Here is a 24405-nt window from a genome sequence, read left to right as displayed (position 1 = left end):
CAAGGAAATAAAAATAAATTTACATAATGTGCCTAATGTCGACTGTATTCTAACTTGATTTACTAGGGATCAAAAATCAGATAGATAATTCAAAAGCTGTGAAATCTCATCAGGTAAAAAAATAGGTAATTCTCGGTTTTTCGAACCATGTCATCACCTTTAATGAGTAATCTGTTGAAACCCGAAACCTCCCACCAGCTTAACGTAAGTCCATACATTGCTATATCTTATTTTCTTTCATATAGACTTGACTGTTTGTTTCAGACTCTGTTTCTTGAATAGGTTGTAAAATGACTTCTTGTCGAGGAGTCATATCCTAGGTAGGAAGATAGGTAAGGTTGTTGAAGTGAACATATAATATGTGATTCGTTAGTTTTCGGAAAACTACATCTCTCAGTTATGAAAATTTCTCTTAAAATCGGTGTGAAAATGTTTAGGTACTTTGGTATTCGTAGAGAAAAACGCATACACATTTTCTACCACACACTTCCTTCCCTTGTCTTTCATTTCTTTTTCACTTGACACAAGAGAAATCAAGTACGCTGTCTCGTACTTATCTCTTCCCCTGACTCTAACACTGTGCTGCTATGTATGGGACTCTTACAGGCGTGTTCCGAAAATTTAAGAGTTCTCCAAAGCAAGATAGCAGCCCGCATGGAAAGAATCAAGCTTCTGTTACAAAGAGGAACTCCTGACGCAGTGCCTCTCGTCTAATATTGTTCTAGGAACGGGAGGTGCGAGGTGGTTCTGACAACCCTAATACTACCGCCACTTCAAGCCATATTGTTGAAGATGATCCCAATACTGAGCCTAGCAGTAGCATAGTCATAGCTCAACAAACCCCTGAACACGATAAAAACAATGTACAATCTACAAAACGTTCTGAGAACAAAGGAGACAAAGCGACATTAAGTATCGGCATATCACGCAGAGATAGAAGTAAGAGCAGAGATCGTTCTGTATCAAGAGAGTTCAATGACACTTTGAAACATGAACTCAAAAAGCGAGGAAAGAAAAACGAGAAAGACCAACAAGACACTGATAAAAGAGAAAATAGTGCGTCGACTAAGAATGGCAAACGCAAACAAAATGATGAACAAGACTCAATGACACTTTGAAACATGAACTCAAAAAGCGAGGAAAGAAAAACGAGAAAGACCAACAAGACACTGATAAAAGAGAAAATAGTGCATCGACTAAGAATGGTAAACGTAAAAATGATGAACAGAACAGTAAAAAGTTGAACCAATTTCAGTCTGGCGTTGAAATAAACATACAAACTACTGGAAATAACAGTACAACTCAACAAGTGACTAAAAATGACTCTGTAGACAAACTGAACAAGACAGTAAAAATTTGAACCAATTTCAGTCTGGCGTTGAAATAAACATACAAACTACTGGAAATAACAGTACAACTCAACAATTGACTAAAAATGACTCTGTAGACAAACAAGAAATAAATCTGCGTGATTTAGCTGAAACAACTGTTGTCAAAAAAGCTAAAGAAACAATACTCAATGAAAATCTTGACGCTGCAACCTGTTCAGCAGATGTTAATTTTGATACTAACCCATCGGCACCCAAGGAAACTATCCGCAACATTACTGAACCCGTGCTTACCACTGCCACCGTTGAAACGGTTGTAACAACAGTTTTAACAAATCAGTCTAATCTAAAACATGAGGAGCAAAATAAACCAGACTTGTTGAGAGTCGAAGGAGGAAAACGAGTTAGAAGTAGAAGTAGAAATAAGAATAAAATGACACAAGGTGACCTGATGAAAGATAAAAAAGAAACAGGAGGAATGGAAATGGAACCAGATCGTGAACATAACAAAATGGAGACTCTCCAAGTTGGTTTAAGAAGAAGCAGAAGTAACACCAAACGGTCCAAATCACCAGCCGTTGACTCTTTGGAAACTGAATTTAACTTCCGAGAACGAAGTAGAAGTCGGAGTAACCTAACCGATAAGTCTGTCACTAAAGAATATCGTGATCTTATGAAAAGTGAAAGTAAAAGGAAAGATACAAAGCACGAAGAAATTCGTGCAAAACCAACCGATCAGGAGCATAATGAAAAGATGAGTAATGAAACACGGATTGATGAATATAAAGCTTCTACGTTGTATTGTTTTGTACAAAGCTTATGGTACCTGAGATCAGTCAATGTGATTTCTCAATATTTAGCCTTAAGATACCATGTGATGCCAATACTTTCTTTATTTTATTTTGAACATTTTAAATTACAATTAGGTAAATACAATAAATGGAAAAATAGAGACAAAAAAGGGGGCTATTGATGTAAAGAATATCGTGATCTTATGAAAAGTGAAAGTAAAAGGAAAGATACAAAGCACGAAGAAATTCGTGCAAAACCAACCGATCAGGAGTCTCATAATGAAAAGACGAGTAATGAAACACAGATTGACGAATATAAAACTTCTACGTTGAAAGCACAACAGCCTAGAAGAGGTAGAAGTGGAACAAGGAAATCTAACTCTGATAGAAGTGATGATTCAAAAGACATTGCTATAGATAAAAGGGATAGTCAAAATACTCAACCGCCCCTTGCTGAAGTCTCAAAATTTGATACACCAACTATTGTTGTAAGTGGACAAGAAAATAGTCAATCACGGATGATGGTAGACACTGCAGTTGATAAAATCTCGGACTTTGTAGAAGTCTCTCAAGCTTCTCAGTCTGAATCACAAAATCTACTTCCCCCAAGTGAATACAAAACTGAACCCGATCATGATCTTCGAGAGCTTTTAAGTCCAGCTATAGTCAGACAAGCTCTTCAAAAAATCTCGGACTTTGTAGAAGTCTCTCAAGCTTCTCAGTCTGAATCACAAAATCTACTTCCCCCAAGTGAATACAAAACTGAACCCGATGATGATCTTCGAGAGCTTATAAGTCCAGCTATAGTGAGACAAGCTCTTCAAAGCATTTCATCTCAAGTGAATACAAAACTGAACCCGATGATGATCTTCGAGAGCTTATAAGTCCAGCTATAGTGAGACAAGCTCTTCAAAGTCCGCAACATTACTGAACCCGTGCTTACCACTGCCACCGTTGAAACGGTTGTAACAACAGTTTTAACAAATCAGTCTAATCTAAAACACGAGGAGCAAAATAAACCAGACTTGTTGAGAGTCGAAGGAGGAAAACGAGTTAGAAGTAGAAGTAGAAATAAGAATAAAATGACACAAGGTGACCTGATGAAAGATAAAAAAGAAACAGGAGGAATGGAAATGGAACCAGATCGTGAACATAACAAAATGGAGACTCTCCAAGTTGGTTTAAGAAGAAGCAGAAGTAACACCAAACGGTCCAAATCACCAGCCGTTGACTCTTTGGAAACTGAATTTAACTTCCGAGAACGAAGTAGAAGTCGGAGTAACCTAACCGATAAGTCTGTCACTAAAGAATATCGTGATCTTATGAAAAGTGAAAGTAAAAGGAAAGATACAAAGCACGAAGAAATTCGTGCAAAACCAACCGATCAGGAGCATAATGAAAAGATGAGTAATGAAACACGGATTGATGAATATAAAGCTTCTACGTTGAAAGCACAACAGCCTAGAAGAGGTAGAAGTGGAACAAGGAAATCTAACTCTGATAGAAGTGATGATTCAAAAGACATTGCTACAGATAAAAGGGATAGTCAAAATACTCAACCGCCCCTTGCTGAAGTCTCAAAATTTGATACACCTACTATTGTTGTAAGTGGACAAGAAAATAGTCAATCACGGATGATGGTAGACACTGCAGTTGATAGACCGATCATAATCGTCAGTGGCGATGAACCATGTCATGAAGAAGAAAAGGTCAACATTATTATTCACGAACAATCAAATGAAAACAAAGTAAATGTCAGTGACAAAAATGAGGCTCACAAGGGAGTGGGATTTGTACAGGACACATTTACAGTACAAGGTTCCACACTAAGTGATGTAAAAATAAATCCAATTGTTACTGATGAAGATCTTGCTTCGTCAAAGGCTGAAAAGGAAATTGTTAAAGTTGAAGACAATGGATCTAATGAATCCTGTGAAGAATTGGTAAGTGACACTAAAAATAGTACGGGTGACATGGAACTATCTTTTGAAGCTATCTCATCTGATAAAAACCCAATCAAGATGAATGCAAACATGAAAGGAACAAAGAATATGACTCAACACATCCCAATACAAATAACCACACCCAATGAAAATGGAAAGTCAAGCACTTTGTTGAAAGTTACCGGAGTGAAAAGAGAAAGAAGTAAAAGTCGCAACAGAGAACAAAACCCCTCGGCAAGTACAGATACTTTGAAAATCGACATCCCTGCACGTAGTCGAAGTAGGAGTAGAGAAAAGTTTGTCGATAAAAATGTAACCAAAGAATACAGGGACATGATGAAAAGTGAGTTAAAGAAAAGAGAATTTGGTAATGAGGCGAATTCATCTGTCCCCCAAGATTCTCTGTATCCTATACAGAACAATCGAAAAAGTAGACGATCCCGCAGTAAAAATAGAACAGAGCAAGCCACTGACAATGACAAAGGGGCCGGTAGATCTAGTCCTCTGAGCAACCCAACTGTGAATATTAATCAAAGAGAGGGAAAATCGCAAAAGATAGTGACAAAAATAATGGCAAGTCCTATTTTATTTACCGATCCGGATCTTAATGTATCATTCACAATTTCTTCTGAGGCATCTGATCCCGATCCTAATATTGATTTAGCTAAAACTGCTGAAAGCTCTGGGGCTTCTGGTCCAGAAAATTCTGTTCAAAGTCCCTCTACTGAAAACACTTTTCCTCTAGAAACTAAACCAGAAAAGAAGGGAAAGTCTAGAACTAAACGACATATTAGTGTTGACAGTAGTTCATCAGAACAACAGAGTTCAAGTTTAGATACAACGAACCCAACTGAAGTTACCGGAAGTATTTGTATTTCACCAAACGATCAATATCATGTCGCAGGAGAATCGAGTAGTATGGGCATAGAATTGCTTTCGGAAAATCCAAGCGAGATAACCAAAGACAATAATAACAACATAGCGACATTAAGTATCGGCATATCACGCAGAGATAGAAGTAAGAGCAGAGATCGTTCTGTATCAAGAGAGTTCAATGACACTTTGAAACTTGAACTCAAAAAGCGAGGAAAGAAAAACGAGAAAGACCAACAAGACACTCTATCGAAACAAATAGAGATGAAACAAACTCAAACCTCGTTTTCATCTCAAGAAAAAGATGAACCCACTTCATCCACTATTGAAAAGTTAATCAAAAAAGTCACTATACAGCCTGGCAAATCTTTGATATCGAAACAAATAGAGATGAAACAAACTCAAACCTCGTTTTCATCTCAAGAAAAAGATGAACCCACTTCATCCACTATTGAAAAGTTGATCAAAAAAGTCACTATACAGCCTGGCAAATCTTTGGCGAAACAACCTCAAACTTCTGAACCTAGCACTACCTCTAGTGACGATAATATCAGAGATAAGATCAAAGATAGTGTGAAAGCTGACGAACTAATTGATAGAAGCTCACAAGAAAAAATGCCTTCTCATAAAAAAGCAAAGAAGCCAATCAAGACAGTAGGCGCTTCTTCTACTACTATCTCAGAGAGGCAATCAGATAGTTCAGAAGTGTCTATTGTACAAGAACCTTTAGACACAAATGTTGATCATTTGAAAATTACCATCGAGAGCACAATTGATGCAAACGTAGAACCACATGATCAAGAAAGTGAACCAAGTACCGAAAATGAAGTACAATATTCTGAATCTGGAACCACCATTGTACATAGTGGCCCGACTAAAATAACCAAGAAAATATTTTCTGTGTTTAAAAAGGAAAAAGATTTACCTTCGGATAAAACATCTAAAGAAGGAAAAACGTCAAAGGACAAACACACTGAGCCTTCACCTCCTAAAAAAACCGAAAATAAAACAGAGCTTCATGATGGACTTCAAAAGGGTAAGAAAATAACAAAACCTAAGTCTGGAAAGGCTGTTGATTCTATATTACAGGATTCGCCTGAAAAGGCTTCAGTAAGTGTAAATGATAAACAGGAAATTAAAAAAACCGAAAATAAAACAGAGCTTCATGATGGACTTCAAAAGGGTAAGAAAATAACAAAACCTAAGTCTGGAAAGGCTGTTGATCCTATATTACAGGATTCGCCTGAAAAGGCTTCAGTAAGTGTAAATGATAAACAGGAAACATCAGTTGAAACTCCTATTGTGCCAATATCAGAAAAGACATCTGATCTCGACATATCTGTTCCATATATTGGTGGTTATCAACAAATCTCGACTCAAATTTATACAGATCCTGATCAAGTATTCAGAACAAGTGTTCATTCTACGAGTCAAACCTATCAAACGAGTGGTGGGTACATTCCAGATAATGAAACTGACTCGGGCACAACGCAGCAAGTCATAGTGACTACTTCAACAACAAGTTCTTCAGACCTCGATGAAAGATCTAAACCCATCATTGAAATGGTCCCAATTGATTTGAGTGACTCATCACTTTCTAGTGCACAATCTGTAATGTCAACTCAGACTGCTACTGCTCAAGACCCAGAATCTTCGTCCGTCAATTTGAAATCAACAGTCATAACAAAGTCTGGTGTGTGGGTTTCCCAAAGGTCTTCTACAGTTGTTACTAAAACTGTTATACGGAAGTCTGAAAATCAACAGTCATAACAAAGTCTGGTGTGTGGGTTTCCCAAAGGTCTTCTACAGTTGTTACTAAAACTGTTATACGGAAGTCTGAAACATCTGGTATCACCTTGGGCGATGTAAATAAAGCGTTTGAAGAAATGAATGTACGCACAACCAATGTTACTCGAGTGAGTGGGACTCGCACAGTACGTTTTGGTGAAAAAATTGTCACTGTAAAATCTTCTAAAGATTCCAATAATACTGACCCTGAGGGAGTAACTATAACTGAAATAACATCAGACGAAGAATCAGAACCAAAGTCTAGTATTGATTCCAAAGGGCTACTTTCTATTGAATCTCAGGCACCAGAAATAACAATAGTGAAACAGGATACAAATCAATTTTTCACCACATCTGTCCAGGGTAGTTCAATTAGTAGCGATCTTCCTACGAAATTTGAAGTAAAAACTCCTGCTAGCTCAAGTACACAAACGGATCATGAAATAAAACAAAAACCACAAAAGAAAGAAAATCAAGCGTTTGAAGAAATGAATGTACGCACAACCAATGTTACTCGAGTGAGTGGGACTCGCACAGTACGTTTTGGTGAAAAAATTGTCACCGTAAAATCTTCTAAAGATTCCAATGATACTGACCCTGAGGGAGTAACTATAACTGAAATAACATCAGACGAAGAATCAGAACCAAAGTCTAGTATTGATTCCAAAGGGCTACTTTCTATTGAATCTCAGGCACCAGAAATAACAATAGTGAAACAGGATACAAATCAATTTTTCACCACATCTGTCCAGGGTAGTTCAATTAGTAGCGATCTTCCTACGAAATTTGAAGTAAAAGCTCCTGCCAGCTCAAGTACACAAACGGATCATGAAATAAAACAAAAACCCCAAAAGAAAGAAAATAAAGTAACAAAATCCAAAACTTTTCCTTCTGAAGACATGAGAGATCCATCTCTGACTAAAGGAAAAATAGAGCCAGAGACTTCTCACACAGACAGGAAACCTGTTTTAGAAAAGGAACAAAATAATAAGGGATCTCATGACGAACAAAAAGAAATTACTACAGTTTTGGTTCAAACCACCTTCAAAGATGATAATGCCAACGCAGACGACTTGAAAAATGATGTTCATACACAAGTCGTCATAACTGAAACAGATGAAAACAAGACTCGGCCCGAAAGCAATGCAACAACAATTGTTGAAACACCACTTTCTAAAAAAGATAAGAAACATAAAAAAGTCAAAACTATTGCAGCATCAGACATCACTGAAAAAGTTATTGAAGATATATCTGATGATACGGATAAATACAAAGTGATGAAGGACTTTTTGAATTATGAAAAGTCAACTCCGGGTGAAAACGTAGAACCAAAATCTATTCAGACTTCATTAACAGAAGATTCTCCAGTTGATACCGTTATTAATGTTGACGCAATAATAACCTTGGATGAAGGACTTTTTGAATTATGAAAAGTCAACTCCGGGTGAAAACGTAGAACCAAAATCTATTCAGACTTCATTAACAGAAGATTCTCAAGTTGATACCGTTATTAATGTTGACGCAATAATAACCTTGCAAAAAACATCAAAAAGTAAACCTGACAGTAAAAAGCCTAAATTCACTGATCATAGCGAAAAAACCCAAGAAAGTCATGATTCTGAACCAAAGAAAGATAAGGGAAAGAAAACCAAGGAAGAAGAGCAAAAAGAATATTCTATTGAAAATACTCAACCAGAGTCAAGTGATGGCAATTTGAACGTTGATATTGCAATTGAAGCAAATATAGTCGGTCCAAATGTTCAAAAAACTCAGGCAAAATCTTCTGTTTCTGAAATAAGTAATATTGAGTCCTTCAAAACTAAAACAATCAAAACCAATATACCTGACAGTGATGTTGGTATTGAGGAAACCATTAGTAAAACTAAAGTACCAACCAAAGTATCATCCAAATCACAAGATGACAAAAGTAACCAAGAAAAATCAACAGTTGCTAAGGACAATAACGAGCCTGACTCAACAAAACCTAAAACCTCTGATATTACTCCAGAATCTGGTGATCCTAAAAAGAAAGAAAAACACAAGAAAACAGAAAAGAAGAAGTCTCCAGAAGAATATCATAAGGTCGTATTAAGTGAAGACCAAGTTTTATCGAAAGCGAATGACAAAACAACAGAGCCATCGACGGACAAAGTTACCCAAACAGGGAAACAAACTAATGACAAAGTCGATGAAAAAATTAAGGAAAAATTAGTTGAAAGTCCCAAGGTTAAATCTGTTATTAATACAAGAAAAGACAAAAGTCATAAAGTTGTATCGGAAGAAATCAAAACCAATATACCTGATACTGATAAGGACGCGGAATTTACAGTTGAAATCAGAACAAATATTCAAGAACCTGATGAAAGTTTCGTTGATGAGAAAACAACTACTATTAAAAGCAAAAAATCCAAAAAAGTTGTTTTTCAGGATAATATTCCAGTGTCTGTAGAAATTCAAAAACCTAATGATATAGTTGATATTGCCTTACCAACTACGAAAGATGAATTTTCCAGAGGATTATCACCAGTCGACATTCCAACCACTACAGTTGTAGAAGTGGATTTGAAATCAGAACAAATATTCAAGAACCTGATGAAAGTTTCGTTGATGAGAAAACAACTACTATTAAAAGCAAAAAATCCAAAAAAGTCGTTTTTCAGGATAATATTCCAGTGTCTGTAGAAGTTCAAAAGCCTAATGATCTAGTTGATATTGCCTTACCAACTGCGAAAGATGAATTTTCCAGAGGATTATCACCAGTCGACATTCCAACCACTACAGTTGTAGAAGTGGACTGTTTACAAACTAACAAATGTCTTTTTAAAGCACGAAATATTTCATCAAAGTCACCTGGATCAAAATACCGACGATACTAAAGAGACTTCCCTGAAGACTAATAAAAAAGAACCAAAGGCAGATGACTCCGAAGTATCCATGGAACCAGTAGAAAAACTCCAGAAGTGGATACAGACATTGTACTTTCAGACAAAATACCAAAAGAAATTCCATTAGTACGAGACACTTCTGAAAGTAAAAAATCTAAACCAAAATTAGAGGATGAAAAAACCAAGAAGAGTAAGAAATCTAAAAATAAAAATGTGGAGACAGCTGAGTTACCGAACAAATCAGTATCATTGAGCTCTGAACAACCTGATGGTAATGTAGAGGGCAATGACATTTATAAAATAGTAGACGACTTTTTACAATACGAAAAGAATAATTATGGTGAACCCTATAAATCTACAGTAACTGGCACGCCACTCCCGTGTATCTATGGTGTTCAAGACCCGACTGTTCAAACATCCGTGATTGTAGACCAGAAACCCAAAAGAAAACCCAAGAGTGAACTTTTGCCAACACTACCACAGCCTGTCATTAGTGAACTGGCACGCCACTCCCGTGTATCTATGGTGTTCAAGACCCGACTGTTCAAACATCCGTGATTGTAGACCAGAAACCCAAAAGAAAAACCAAGAGTGAACTTTTGCCAACATTACCACAGCCTGTCATTAGTGAAAAATCTCCTCAGTCGGAGACAGTAACTGTAGAAACTAATATCACGTTAAGTGATTCTAAGCCTAAAGATGAATTGGACGTTACATCAAGCAAAAATAAGAAAAGTAAAAGAAACGGAAAAGAAAAAGCTAGACCTGAAGAGATCATACAAAGCGTAATCACAACTGATGATCCGAAGATTGAAGAAAAACAATCTACTATAACTGAAGAAAACCGGGAACTCGTTAAGAATAGGGACAAACCTGATGAGAAAAAGAAGAAGAAATCTAATGAGGAAGTAACTACTTCACCTCCAGAAACTTCATTAACACACTTTACTAAAGACATTGAAGAGAGCAATAAACCCAAAACTACAGATGAATTCTTGAAAAATGAACAATTAAATATTCACAAAGAACCCAAAGAAGTTCAGACTTCATTTTCTGAAAGTATTGTGGATATTATTCCCACTAAAACGGTTGTAAATATTGATACAACTATAATAGTACCTCAGAGCAGTAGGAAATCTATTGAGAAGGAACCATGCACTGCAAAAGATACAATCATAATAACTGAAGAGAAATATGGCGGGAAAAAGTCCAAGCCTTCTACTAAACCTAAAGAACAGGCAGGTAAAGAATCCGCTCCGAAAGACACACATACTGGACAAAGAAAATCTAAGAAGTCAAAAGTGGGATCAATTGAAGATCAAGAGTCACAACCGGTTGAACATACACAAAAAGTTCCCGAAAAAAATCAACAAGTACAAACTAGCCTACCACCCGTTTCAGAAACCTCAAAAATTAACGTAGCAACAGAAATTACCATGACAGAATTAAGGGATGAAAAAGATACCGACTGTGAAGTCCCATCTACAGTAGATAAAGAAAAAGACACTAGTGAAACACTTGATAATATTAGCGATGAACGAAAAGATCACAATATTCCCAAATCTCTGATAGAAACCCTTGGGGATTCAGTTGCTATTTCTTCGTCAGATCCTGAATACATCAATAGAGTGATTCTTGACACTACAGTTAATGTAACTATTCCATCAGACGACTCATTCGAGTCCACTCCAAAGTCCCCTGTAAAACATGTTGAACCTTGGGATTCGGAAAAACTTCGCGAAGAAGAAAAGAACAAATTACTTACAGGAACTCAGGATCCTATTGCCAAGCAATTGCTTCATTCTGACAGCATTGTAATTCATGAAGAAATTGGCGATGGAAATGAGATTTCTGTACAATCATCAGCCCACACGTATTCAATCGAAGGATCCAGCGAAGAGCAACCTCATGAGCATTCCACTTTTGACTTGAATATATCTACCAGTAAAGATCTTGACCCTGACAAAAATAAAAAGAAGTACGATAAAAAACCGGAAAGTGAAGTCTCAAAACTCCCACCTGGTAAGAATGACCAACATAAGGACAAGTCTCCTAGTAAAGACATGTTTGAGACAGCACCTCAAGATTTTGACCTGAAACAACCAGTTGATAGAATTCCCAATGTCTTCTTACAACCACACCAATACGGAGATAATTCACTGAGTACTTCCGAAATATTTTCGTTAACTGAAGATTCAATGAGTGATGCCGTGGATCAAGTATTGGGCAATGTGACACAACCACATGGTGAAACCATCACTTCGTTCCAAGAAATTCATCTAGAGTCTACATCTGCTATCGATACTCCAAAAATAGGCGTTATTGATCTGACAAAAGTCCAATTCAATATCCCAACTGATGTCACTTTTACCGAAGAAAGTTTGTCTTCAAACACCGAAGAATTATCACCGAATCAATATGTACATGACTCAAGCTATCCAGAACTAAAAACCAGTAGTAAAGTAGAGGTATCTACAATCAAGATCTGACAAAAGTCCAATTCAATATCCCAACTGATGTCACTTTTACCGAAGAAAGTTTGTCTTCAAACACCGAAGAATTATCACCGATTCAATATGTACATGACTCAAGCTATCCAGAACTAAAAACCAGTAGTAAAGTAGAGGTATCTACAATCAGAGGTACTTCTGAAATATCATACAATGAAGGAGAAATATCTCAAAAACACAGTCCTGAAGAAGTCGAGGTAGCTGTGACTTCTACCATCAATATTCAAGACTTGGAAAGTACTGAAAGCTCTGGTGATCATGACAAAACTAAGAGAAGGAAACATGTGAAATTCCAAAAGTACAGTCCAGAAAAAGACATCCAACTTATGACAAAACTAAGAGAAGGAAACATGTGAAATTCCAAAAGTACAGTCCAGAAAAAGACATCCAACCTACTACCAGAATCCCCGAGGAAGAAATCGAGTGCACCCGAAGACTAGAGAACGAGCGTAAATTTACGAAGAGTCCTGAAAAGGAACATAAACCTACAAAGAGTCCTGAAAAGGAACATAAACCTACAAAGAGTCCTGAGGAGGAACATAAACCTACAAAGAGTCCGGAGAAGGAACATAAACCTACAAAGAGTTCTGAGAAGGAACATAAACCTACAAAGAGTCCTGAGAAGGAACATAAACCTACAAAGAGTCCCGAGAAAGAAGTTGTACCTACAAAGAGCCCTGAGAAGGAACATAAACCTACAAAGAGTCCTGAGAAGGAACATAAACCTACAAAGAGTCCTGAGAAGGAACATAAACCTACAAAGAGTCCGGAGAAAGGAGTTACCAAGAGCAAAACAAAAGATTTAGCTGATACAAGTGAAGCAACTGATGTAGAATCTACTTCTTCGTCTATAACTCCTTCATCACCAGAGGAAGGAATATCATCAGCTGAAGAAATCGTTGTTGATGTTAGCACAACTGTAAATATTCCATCATTTGAAACTGATTCCGATGTCATCTCGGGAGATAGCCAAACACCTACTACTACTGATCGTGATACAACTCAAAAGAAAAGAAAACATATGAAATTCCATAAGTATAGTCCAGAAAAAGATCTTGAACCTACAGATGTTACAGAGAAAGAACATGCACCTGCAAAGAGTCCGGAAAAAGAGATTCAAACGAAAACATATCATCAGCTGAAGAAATCGTTGTTGATGTTAGCACAACTGTAAATATTCCATCATTTGAAACTGATTCCGATGTCATCTCGGGAGGTAGCCAAACACCTACTACTGATCGTGATACAACTCAAAAGAAAAGAAAACATATGAAATTCCACAAGTATAGTCCAGAAAAAGATCTTGAACCGACAGATGTTGCAGAGAAAGAACATGCACCTGCAAAGAGTCCGGAAAAAGAGATTCAAACGAAAACAAAAAACCAGGTCAAAACTGAATCGGTATCTTTGAAATCACCTTCATATGAAATTGAAGATTCGAATAAAGAAGTACAATACAAATCCCGGCCTGATGATTCAAGTGAAACATCCTTCAGTGTTCAAGATGTAGACTCCACAACTAGCATTCCTGTATCGATAGAAGATGTAACTTCAGCCGGTATTGTTGAAGTAGATGTAACTGCGACCATCAATATTCCAGACGTTGAAACAGATTCTGATGTTATTACAGGAGATCATGATAAAACTAAGAAGAAAAGGAAACACGTGAAATTCCAAAATTTAAGTCCATGACTGTTACTACTGTGGCGAATACCACTGAGTCATACATTTCTGAAACTCTGGTTGCAGATCACGATGTCAATATTACAACAGAAATCACGATCAAAGAAATTGTAGAAGAAAAGGAAAATGAAAATCAAGAGGTTGTTATAAAATCTGAAGGACCAAAAGACATAACAAAAAGCTCTGAAATCACTGACCCCAAAGTTATCAAAAGAACAGATCCTTTTGAAGGAAAAACTCCTGAACCAGTCGAAAAATTGATGTTCAAAGTGAAAAGCATACAACTGGCAAACAACCAGGAACAAGTATAGAGAAAACGCACAAATTTACAAAGATTTCTGAGGAAAGATCCGGGCCATCAGAAAGTCCAAAGAGAGAGGTGAAACCAACGGAAAGCGTAACCTTTAAAACTGAATCTGTACCTCTCAAATCTGTATCTGATAATTTAACTGACGTCTCTTCCAGTGTAGACACCACAACTACTTCCTCATCAGACTTAGAAGATGTAAGAGCACCATCTGATGAGTTTGAAGTAGATGTCACCACAACTATCACTACTCAACATTCTGATACTGAGCCTGACAAAGCTAAAAAGAAGAAAAAACACGTGAAATTTGAACAACAAGGCCGTGAATTTGAAGAACATGAATATACAAAGATTCCGGAGACAAATCTTAAGGGTAGAGAATCATCAAAAATTGAATCTTTACCCATACAATCGGATAAAGGAGCACCATCTAAATCAATACCTCTTCCTGAGTCTTCTAGTGCTCTTGATGTAGAATCCACAACTACTTCCTTGGAAGATGTAAAGGTATACCCCAGCATTGTAAAGGCTGAACACAAATCAATTACTTTGTCTACTCAAACCTCTCCACGTATACATGACGTACCAACTGTATCCGAGATAAATGTGAAAACCTCACTCATCGAGTCACCTAAAGGCGATGGTAAACTAATATTTACATCTACAGAGCCTATTAACATTTCTGACTGAGCCTGACAAAGCTAAAAAGAAGAAAAAACACGTGAAATTTGAACAACATGAATATACAAAGATTCCGGAGACAAATCTTAAGGGCAGGGAATCATCAAAAACTGAATCTTTACCCCTACAATCGGATGGAGTACCATCTAAATCAATACCTCATCCCAAATCTTCTAGTGTTCTTGATGCAGAATCCATAACTACTTCCTTGGAAGATGTAAAGGTACACCCTAGCACTGTAGAGGCTGAACATAAATCAATCACGTTGTCTACTCAAACTTCTCCACGTATACATGACGTACCAACTGTATCCGAGATAAATGTGAAAACCTCACTCATCGAGTCACCTGAAGGCGATGGTAAACTAATATTCACATCTACAGAACCTATTAACATTTCTGACCGAGATCAAATAGAAATTACCGTTGAAACCGCTGTGGAAGTTCCTGAAACATCTAAGAAATCGAAGAAACCTGGAAAGAAAGAGAAGGCAAAATCAGTTGAGACCAAGAAAGATAAAGAACTTGTTGAGAGATTCCTTGAAAAGGAGAAGGCTGCTCCATCAACTTTGCCAGCGTCAAACGTTCCTCTACCTAAAGACAAATCTTTACGACCGCAGGATAAAGATCAAAGTCTTGAGCGTGAAGAATCTCAATCACGAAACTATGTTTAATGTTTCTTTTGTAATTTGTTCCTAGTCGCGAATACTTGCACACTTTTCCCTTCCCTTGATCCTTGGTATTCCCCCGAACCCCTTACCACCTTTCTCTCCACTGTGGAAACTTACCAATCTCTTCCTAGAACCTTTCCCCAGCCAGGCCCGTATCCAGGATTTTATCGAGGGGGTGGGGGGTAATGATCCAAACAGGGACTTTAGGGGAGGAGGCAGATGCTCCAAATTTTTAGAATCCAGCCCTCAGTAAAGGAACAAAATAAGACCCTGAGGGGGGGGGGCGAGTCCCCTTAGCCCCTCTATTTAGACCCTCCCTAAATAAGGCCCTGTTCTCTACCACTTTCTCTAGCTGTAGAGACTTACCACTCTCTTCCTCTCCTTAGAACCCTCTACCACTTTCCCTGTGGAAACTCAACTTTCTTCCGAGGAAAATTTGGTGAACAATCGCACACAGCGAAGCTTGAGAATTTATGGAAATTATTTCAAACTTGGAACAACTTTTCCTCCGCCTTCTAATGACTTCTTTGTAGGGAAATGCTTCGTGGCATAGTTTTCACTCCTGTTGGGTATTGAAAAGTTTTCCAGTAGTTCCTAGGTGCTTACTTATAGTACGTACATACCTACCTACCTACCTATTGAGGAGCAAATTACAAACTTCAACTAGGCTCTTGAAAGTTCAATTTTTTTTAATCTTTTGAGTCACTTTCAAGTTGTGTGTTTTAAAATTTCATTTCCTCTTGGTCCTCGACCTTCAAGTTGACACTTAAATGGAGCTAGGTATATAGCTCTACAGTAAAATTCTCCCATGAATCATCATTTCAAAGTGAAATTATTGAATAGTAAACGATGATTATATCAAACATTGAGAGGAGACAGATCCCAATTACGACTGTCTACTGGTATTTTCCTATTTAAAAAATATATCAAATGACCTTTGATCCCATAACTCGGTTCTTCAGATGTCAAAGAGAATCAGATAAACCGATTTTCTAGTTAAAATCTAATGAAGCCGAAATGATGAGTCCAATAAGTCAATCGAACATACCCATTGAAGTAAACAATAACAACACTTTTGCACATCAATGAACATACCTGACAGATATTTCTCAGAACTCTCTATGAGCAATAGGGTGATTAGGGCAAGAAAAATGTTTTCCAATATTATTTTCTATTGTCATCACTACTCGAGTAGGTAGGTAAGTGCCCAAGTACTTGACTGTTACAGTACGACCTGTTTCATTCATTACAGTGATAACGTTGCTGTTGTTATCAGTAATCAGTCGATGTTTGGATCTGTAACTGACATCATCTTTCCCGTGTTTTAATTATAGCTTGGGTATTTTTATACGAGTTCAGTGTGTACCTACTGTCGTAATCTTTTTTTAAGTACACGAACAATTTTTATGAATTTTTTCTTTCTTTTTTGAATTTTAAATTATTTTGAAATTACTCCGAAGACTTTCCGTGTTAGGTTTAGTTTTTCACCGGTTTTTTTTTTTTTTTTTTTTTTTACTACAGTACCTAATTTCTTTTGTATTTTTTGATGGGTTAACGATAGGTAGTCGTCATAAAATTGTTGTGTTCACTTAAAATGACCGATATATTTATTGTATCAAGTACCTATCCTTAAAGTGGTTTGTTTTGTGAATGCTGTCGATAAACACTTGTTTTGTGAAAGTGTTCAAAAGTTCATTTGTTGTATAACAACATAAAAGAACAAGAATTGGATTCAAAATGGAATGCCAAGCCGTTTGAAGAAAATTTATTAAAACAAAATGACCCTAAAGAAGTCATAGATAATTTGGAACCATCTACTTCACAGATAAAGTACGACCGCTCTGAGGTTTTATTCGTAGGAATAATGGGGAACGAACCCATAGTATCCTATCCGGTCGATTCGTCTGACACAAGTAACGATCAGAAAAACAATGGGATAGAAATCTCGGACTTTGTAGAAGTCTCTCAAGCTTCTCAGTCTGAATCACAAAATCTACTTCCCCCAAGTGAATACAAAACTGAACCCGATCATGATCTTCGAGAGCTTTTAAGTCCAGCTATAGTCAGACAAGCTCTTCAAAACATTTCATCTTCTAGTAAAGTAACTGAACCTACTGTAAGTGAAGAAAATGTCAAGGAAAATAAAGGTAGCAACCCAATGAACGACCTACAAAATGAAACATTGGTTAACAAACAATTGGAAACTGATATATGTGCCGAGTCCGTTTCACCCGATGTTAATGTAATGAGTAAAGACGCAACTGCAATTGAAAGCAGTACCGAACCCATTGATCTTGGTGAAATGACTGCTGAAATCACTTCCATCGATTGTGATGTAATAAATAACCTTCCAACTTCCAAGGAAATTGAAACAAAAAATTCTTATCCTACTTCAATTGAAATGAGTGTCGAATCCACTTCAATTGATACTCCTAGAGTTGCGGGTGATCCTACGACAGTGGAATCTGCTCCAAGAGGCGAACCTGAGTTAACGAGTAACCCTATTACTCAAATGGAAACTCATGGGAACAACCAACCCAGTCAGACTGGTCAAATAATAAACCAACCTTCTGTCTTTTTTTTATTTTTTTATCGCGAATAAAATATCGCGATAAAAAAATATTCGGCGGTCCCAAAGTACTGTAAAACGTTCTGTGTAAATATTTACGCTTACGTAAGTTCATTAGAAATTAATTATATGAGCAGTAAACACTTTCTAACTAAAGTATACACCTTGAAACAGGCGGAAATTTACGAAGACAATTTACGCCTGTAGGTATGCAACTCGTTCTCTAAGTATCTCTTCAGAAACATGGGATAAGTAGAAAAAATACTTCACTGCTAGAATGACCAATGAAAAGCCTACATACTCGACCATAATTAAATTATTTAAACATTTTCCTTATTGTTTTAAACCAGAACCAATTTTGGGAACTTTCTAAACCCCACCTCAGCCTCGAATTTTTGATGACAAGTACTTAAGGGAAGTTTTTTTCAAGGTTTAAAGCATTTTCGCATCCCCGTGTGTAAAAAAAAAATAAGAGATCAAGGTGAAAAGTTAACACAACAAGAAGACACGCAAAATTTTGTCCAAACAAAATAATAAGATATCACAGGTTTTTATTTCTTACAATAAATGATTACTGTATGACACATGTTGTTTTCATAGGAACTTGTGATGGGCGACACACAGTAAAACAAGTAAGAGAGGTAAAATCACAGCCTAACATAACTCAAATGCAAATGTTGTACATAGGAACCAATTGGAGGACTGTAGGAATGCGATCAACGGAAAGGAACAAAGAAAGAAAAAAAAATATACAAGATGGAAGTGGAAGAAGGGAGAGAAGGTGAAGTAAAAGCTGAAGAGGTAGAAAAGAAGAGCCAGAGTAGGTATTGAGGGTTACTAAAACTAGGAAAGAAACAAGATGCTTGAAAGTACAACAAAAAATCCCCCAAAAAACAGTTTTTTTTTTTTTGTTTTTTGGCTTTATGGTTTTCTGGACAAAATTTGCACCACCATTTTCGTGTTCCTGGTAAAAAGACCTTTAATTTGATATATAGGTCGACCAGGTTTGGATAAGTCCTTCTATGGGCACAGACCGACAGACTGACAGACCGACAGACAGACAGACGACACCGAGGCGAATACAATAGTCCGTCCCTTATACCTTTTTATTACTATTGTAATAATAAAGGAAGGACGGAGAAAAATAGAGACAAAAAAGGGGGCTATTGATAATACCTAAATATAAGTTTGGTACTTTAAAGAGTTCTTAATAGGATATTTTAATTGGAATTAAAGTGCTCTACAGCCCATTCAACTAAAGTTGGTGTCGGGCTGTAGTTATTTTCTTTTTAGGTTAGATGTAAATATTTAATTTGTGCCAATTAAAGCCTCTGTTTAGGATATAATCTGCCCCGGGCGGCAATCGAACCCGCGACAAGGCTCACCAAGCTAACTAGACTGGAGTGAAAAGTTTTCACGGAAAACTAGCAACTCACTTCGTTCAGTAGTAGACCACGATAATAATGGAAGGAATAGATTTGTCTCAGCCGTCGACATCATCAAAGGTCACAGAAAATGAGACTTTATCAACAAAGCACAATGACGATCCTACAACATTTCAAAAGAGCTTCACTCAAGACGAACCGGAATCTGAATGTCCAATGGAGAAAAACAAAGGTCCTTTGAATATAAAAGTTAGGAAGATAACGTTCCGGTCGTCTGCAAGTCCGGAATTAGCGAGAAAAGTTGAACCACCTCTCTCGGAAGATGAAGTCATGAGCAAAGAGCAGTTTGACATCGAGCAAAGTATTCAAACAGGCAATGATGAACGTGCACAGGCAACCTTCAAGACTGATGAAGGTTCACAGGTGACCTTCAAGACAAATGAAGCTGCTCAGGCGACCTTCATGACTGATGAAGGTTCACAGGCGACTTTCATGACTGATAAAGGTGCACAGGCAACATTCAAGACTGATGAAGTAAACAAGGTACACGTGTAAATATGAAATGCTTTCTCAAATTAGTTGTTGCCAATGATATAAACTCTATGTTACACTAAACCATCTTGGGCCTTTCTCAAATTAGTTGTTGCCAATGATATAAACTCTATGTTAGACTAAACCATCTTGGGCCATACGACCGTTTTGAAAACATTGTTTGCTAAAAATGTGGCACAGTGTGCAGATTTAACCCGAGTGTTTTGCGTACTAATAACTTAATGGATACTAATGAAACGTTTTGTTTTTATTGATTGTTTGAATTTTCAGTATTTGATCTTCGTATTACCTACGTGTTTTGTCTTTTCTTGTCCTTAACTAGAAATTCTCCTATTCATCATCGTGTATTAAAAAATTTCATGTGTGCTAATTCTAATCAAAAATCCATTTATTTTTTTTTTTTAGGTAACGATTGACTCTAAATATTTGTGTATTTTATATTTTTATGTATTCTTAACCTCGTCTCTGGCAGATTTTTCATGTTTTATAGAATCCTACTTATTTTTAACCATTGTGATTTTTCCAGGATTTTCAATAACACGATCATAGCTACTTATGTATCTCTTCTTCGAAAAGACATATTTATGTTACTGTGATTATGAGAACTATTCGAAAAGGCTAGTAGCAACCTATCTTAGCAGTTGTATGAAATAGCAATATCTAACAAAAGAATTGAATTCCTTAAGGATCAATCTTGAACTCGGTAAAATTAACACTCTTATTATTTTTTCAGGAAATTGACGCTTTTATACAAAAACAGGAACCTGGAACCACAGAAATCACTGAACTCGCTGAAAATCTGAAAAACCTAAAGGTAAGGAAACATCCAATAAGTTTATTTACACAGTTTTCAATACATAAGGGAATTTTGCAGCCCGAACGACATGCGTATGGTGAACTGAAAGGGAACAAATAGTCAATTCTATTTTTTATTACGTATTACTATCTTCATTTACACTAAATATTATTTTGTTTTCAGGAGAAGATTAAAGGACTCGAAAGAGAGAATGAACTCAAAGCAAAGGCTGATGCACAGGTTACACAGAAGAAACAAGCTGAAGTCTTTGCATTACAAGAAAAGGAGAGAAGAGAGGCAGAGTTACCAAACTAGCCTACCACCCGTTTCAGAAACCTCAAAAATTAACGTAGCAACAGAAATTACCATGACAGAATTAAGGGATGAAAAAGATATCGACCGTAAAGTCCCATCTACAGTAGATAAAGAAAAAGACGAAAAGGTGATTTCTCTTGAATTCAAAAAGGAAATTACTGACCGTACAAAGTCAAAATCGGGTTCCAGTAAAGATAAAACGCCTGAACCAATCGAAAATTTGGAAAAATCTGATACCCTTACATCAAAGAAGAAGAATGAAGAAAAACAACCTCTTGGGACTGAAGAAACCCAAGTTCTTCAAGAACTCACTACAGATAAAAACGAAGGTGATAAGAAAAAGAAGAAAAGTTCCAAAACTAAGAAGATTGCCACTTCCGTTTCAGAGACTACGGTAAAACAACTTTCTGAAGAAACGGAAGAAATTGACAAATACAAAATGACTGACGACTTTTTGAAGAATGAGCAATTGAATATTCACAAGGAACCCAAAACAGTTCAGACTTCTTTTGCTGATGGTCTGACTGATTCCGCGTTAGAAACTGATGAAAAGAAGGAACCATACACCGACAAAGCGAAAAACGTGGAAAAGAAAAAATCAAAACCAGACAAAGTTAAACTCAAAGAACAAACAAGCAAAGAATCTATTGAGAAAGAACAACACACAGAACAAACGAAACCCAAACAAACGAGCAGAGAATCTATTGAGAAGGAACAACACACAGAAAAAACGAAACCCAAACAAACAAGCAGAGAATCTATTGAGAAAGAACAACACACAGAAAAAACAAAACCCAAACAAACAAGCAGAGAATCTATCGAGAAGGAACAACAAACAGAAAAAATGAAACCCAAACAAACAAGCAGAGAATCTATCGAGAAGGAACAACAAACAGAAAAAACGAAACCCAAACAAACAAGCAGAGAATCTATCGAGAAGGAACAACAAACAGAAAAAACGAAACCCAAACAAACAAGCAGAGAATCTGTCGAGAAGGAACAACAAACAGAAAAAACGAAACCCAAACAAACGAGCAGAGAATCTATCGAGAAGGAACAACACACAGAAAAAACGAAACCCAAACAAACAAGCAGAGAATCTATCGAGAAGGAACAACAAACAGAAAAAACGAAACCCAAACAAACAAGCAGAGAATCTATTGAGAAAGAACAACACACAGAAAAAACGAAACCCAAACAAACGAGCAGAGAATCTATCGAGAAGGAACAACACACAGAAAAAACGAAACCCAAACAAACAAGCAGAGAATGCGTTGTTGATGTTAGCACAACTGTAAATATTCCATCATTTGAAACTGATTCCGATGTCATCTCGGGAGATAGCCAAACACCTACTACTGATCGTGATACAACTAAAAAGAAAAGAAAAGATATGAAATTCCATAAGTATAGTCCAGAAAAAGATCTTGAACCTACAGATGTTGCAGAGAAAGAACATGCACCTGCAAAGAGTCCGGAAAAAGAGATTCAAACGAAAACAAAAAACCAGATCAAAACTGAATCGGTATCTCTGAAATCACCTTCATATGATATTGAAGATTCGAATAAAGAAGTACAATACAAATCCCGACCTGATGATTCAAGTGAAACATCCTTCAGTGTTCTTGATGTAGACTCCACAACTAGCATTCCTGTATCGATGGAAGATGTAACTTCAGCCGGTAATGTTGAAGTAGATGTAACTGCGACCATCAATATTCCAGACGTTGAAACAGATTCTGATGTTATTACAGGAGATCTTGATAAAACTAAGAAGAAAAGGAAACACGTGAAATTCCAAAATTTAAGTCCTCCAAACAAACAAGCAGAGAATCTATCGAGAAGGAACAACAAACAGAAAAAACGAAACCCAAACAAACAAGCAGAGAATCTATTGAGAAGGAAGAACACACAGACAAAACGAAACCCAAACGTATTGTTAAAGAACGAAAATTGACTAAAGAATTGCAAAAAGTTCCAATGTTCAAAGTGAAAAGCATACAACTGGCAAACAACCAGGAACAAGTATAGAGAAAACGCACAAATTTACAAAGATTTCTGAGGAAAGACCCGGGCCATCAGAAAGTCCAAAGAGAGAGGTGAAACCAACGGAAAGCGTAACCTTTAAAACTGAATATGTACCTCTTAAATCTGTATCTGATAATTTAACTGACGTCTCTTCCAGTGTAGACACCACAACTGCGTCCTCATCAGACTTAGAAGATGTAAGAGCACCATCTGATGAGTTTGAAGTAGATGTCACCACAACTGTGACTGTTACTACTGTGGCGAATACCACTGAGTCATACATTTCTGAAACTCTGGTTGCAGATCACGATGTCAATATTACAACAGAAATTGTAGAAGAAAAGGAAAATGAAAATCAAGAGGTTGTTATAAAATCTGAAGGACCAAAAGACATAACAAAAAGCTCTAAAATCACTGACCCCAAAGTTATCAAAAGAACAGATCCTTTTGAAGGAAAAACTCCTGAACCAGTCGAAAAATTGGAGGAATCTGTCATCAAATCAACAGTAGTTACCGAAGAACGAGATCTTCCTAAAGAGGAAGTATTTAATGTCGGTCATGAACTCACTGCAGACGTTAAAGACAAAGCAGATGCAAATATTAAGAAGAAAACTAAGAAGGTGACTACTTCCGCTCCAGCAACTACAACAAAACCTCTTGATAATGAAACCGTGGAAAGTGGCAAGTATGATCTCACTGCTGAGTTTTTGAAGAGTGAACAAAATAATGTAGACAAGGAACCAAAAACAGTCTAAGAAGAAAACTAAGAAGGTGACTACTTCCGCTCCAGCAACTACAACAAAACCTCTTGATAATGAAACCGTGGAAAGTGGCAAGTATCATCTCACTGCTGAGTTTTTGAAGAGTGAACAAAATAATGTAGACAAGGAACCAAAAACAGTTGAGACTTCATTTTCTGAAAGTTCTGTAAATACTGCTACTCCTTCTGAAATGGTTGTAAATGTTGATGCTACTGTAATTTTAGAGGAAAAATCTAGTAATAAAAATAAAAAACGAAAAGATATTGAAGATAAAACGCCAAAGTCGGCTCCGAAATCTAAAGCTCACACAGATAAAGCTAAACACGTTGAAGAGAAAGAGCCACTTGTGAAATCGAAAGACGAGATAAATCAAGATGTATTTAGTGAGGGAACATATCCTGAAGAAGAAAAATCAAAAACGTATTTCAGAGAACAAAAAGCACAATCATCGGAAGATTCCCCAGGAGATAACAATAAAGGTACAAAGGATAACACCACTGTATCGTCAAAAATCACCTCAAAAGAAACTGTAATATTAAA

General features: G+C 36.8%; 4 protein-coding genes across 5 annotated transcripts; all 4 read left to right on the top strand.

Moving 5' to 3' along the window:
- Positions 1-147: 147 nt before the first annotated feature.
- LOC113468855 lies at positions 148-1360 on the top strand. The gene is made up of 3 exons (XM_026826091.1): positions 148-204; positions 726-990; positions 1122-1360. Exons 1-3 carry the CDS (start codon positions 148-150, stop codon positions 1358-1360), a joined length of 561 nt encoding a protein of 186 aa, XP_026681892.1.
- On the top strand, positions 1348-13810 carry LOC103512695. The gene is made up of 13 exons (XM_026826090.1): positions 1348-2026; positions 2348-2643; positions 3760-5971; positions 6119-6647; positions 6734-6821; positions 7212-8082; positions 8213-9279; positions 9684-10101; positions 10143-11935; positions 12094-12400; positions 12469-12784; positions 12890-13140; positions 13350-13810. Exons 1-13 carry the CDS (start codon positions 1762-1764, stop codon positions 13808-13810), a joined length of 8874 nt encoding a protein of 2957 aa, XP_026681891.1. The 5' UTR covers positions 1348-1761.
- Positions 13811-19483: 5673 nt separating this feature from the next.
- Positions 19484-21076, top strand: LOC108252803. Its single transcript, XM_017445503.1, has 3 exons — positions 19484-19956; positions 20699-20779; positions 20945-21076. The coding sequence occupies exons 1-3, from the start codon at positions 19492-19494 to the stop codon at positions 21074-21076; spliced, it is 678 nt and encodes a 225-aa protein (XP_017300992.1). The 5' UTR covers positions 19484-19491.
- LOC108252802 (RNA polymerase II degradation factor 1-like) lies at positions 21075-23312 on the top strand. Of its 2 annotated transcripts, none has more exons than XM_026826100.1 (2): positions 21075-22290; positions 22911-23312. In XM_026826100.1, the coding sequence occupies exons 1-2, from the start codon at positions 21129-21131 to the stop codon at positions 23105-23107; spliced, it is 1359 nt and encodes a 452-aa protein (XP_026681901.1). In that variant the 5' UTR covers positions 21075-21128; the 3' UTR covers positions 23108-23312. The 2 variants fall into 2 exon arrangements, with proteins under 2 accessions (XP_026681901.1, XP_017300988.1); XM_017445499.2 differs by having other exon boundaries at positions 21075-22326; positions 22947-23312.
- The last annotated feature ends 1093 nt before the right edge of the window (positions 23313-24405 follow it).

Source organism: Diaphorina citri, unplaced genomic scaffold (assembly GCF_000475195.1).
Source record: "Diaphorina citri unplaced genomic scaffold, Diaci psyllid genome assembly version 1.1 scaffold874, whole genome shotgun sequence".
Taxonomy (NCBI): Eukaryota; Metazoa; Arthropoda; class Insecta; order Hemiptera; family Psyllidae; genus Diaphorina; species Diaphorina citri.
This window is presented reverse-complemented; position numbering and strand designations above follow the sequence as displayed.

What these genes read in the sequence shown, in the direction of transcription:
- LOC108252803 (XM_017445503.1), top strand. Translation starts at nt 19,492, where the DNA reads ATGGAAGGAATAGATTTGTCTCAGCCGTCGACATCATCAAAGGTCACA. An exon ending in AGACTGATGAAGTAAACAAG is followed by an intron (nt 19,957 to 20,698) that starts GTACACGTGTAA and finishes TTATTTTTTCAG; the next exon opens with GAAATTGACGCTTTTATACA. An exon ending in AAAATCTGAAAAACCTAAAG is followed by an intron (nt 20,780 to 20,944) that starts GTAAGGAAACAT and finishes TTTTGTTTTCAG; the next exon opens with GAGAAGATTAAAGGACTCGA.
- LOC103512695 (XM_026826090.1), top strand. Translation starts at nt 1,762, where the DNA reads ATGACACAAGGTGACCTGATGAAAGATAAAAAAGAAACAGGAGGAATG. An exon ending in AAGTGAAAGTAAAAGGAAAG is followed by an intron (nt 2,027 to 2,347) that starts ATACAAAGCACG and finishes GTAAAAGGAAAG; the next exon opens with ATACAAAGCACGAAGAAATT. An exon ending in TAAATAAAGCGTTTGAAGAA is followed by an intron (nt 6,822 to 7,211) that starts ATGAATGTACGC and finishes GCGTTTGAAGAA; the next exon opens with ATGAATGTACGCACAACCAA.
- LOC113468855 (XM_026826091.1), top strand. Translation starts at nt 148, where the DNA reads ATGTCATCACCTTTAATGAGTAATCTGTTGAAACCCGAAACCTCCCAC. An exon ending in AAACCTCCCACCAGCTTAAC is followed by an intron (nt 205 to 725) that starts GTAAGTCCATAC and finishes ATATTGTTCTAG; the next exon opens with GAACGGGAGGTGCGAGGTGG. An exon ending in GTTCAATGACACTTTGAAAC is followed by an intron (nt 991 to 1,121) that starts ATGAACTCAAAA and finishes ACACTTTGAAAC; the next exon opens with ATGAACTCAAAAAGCGAGGA.
- LOC108252802 (XM_026826100.1), top strand. Translation starts at nt 21,129, where the DNA reads ATGACAGAATTAAGGGATGAAAAAGATATCGACCGTAAAGTCCCATCT. An exon ending in CAAACAAACGAGCAGAGAAT is followed by an intron (nt 22,291 to 22,910) that starts CTATCGAGAAGG and finishes CAAGCAGAGAAT; the next exon opens with CTATCGAGAAGGAACAACAA.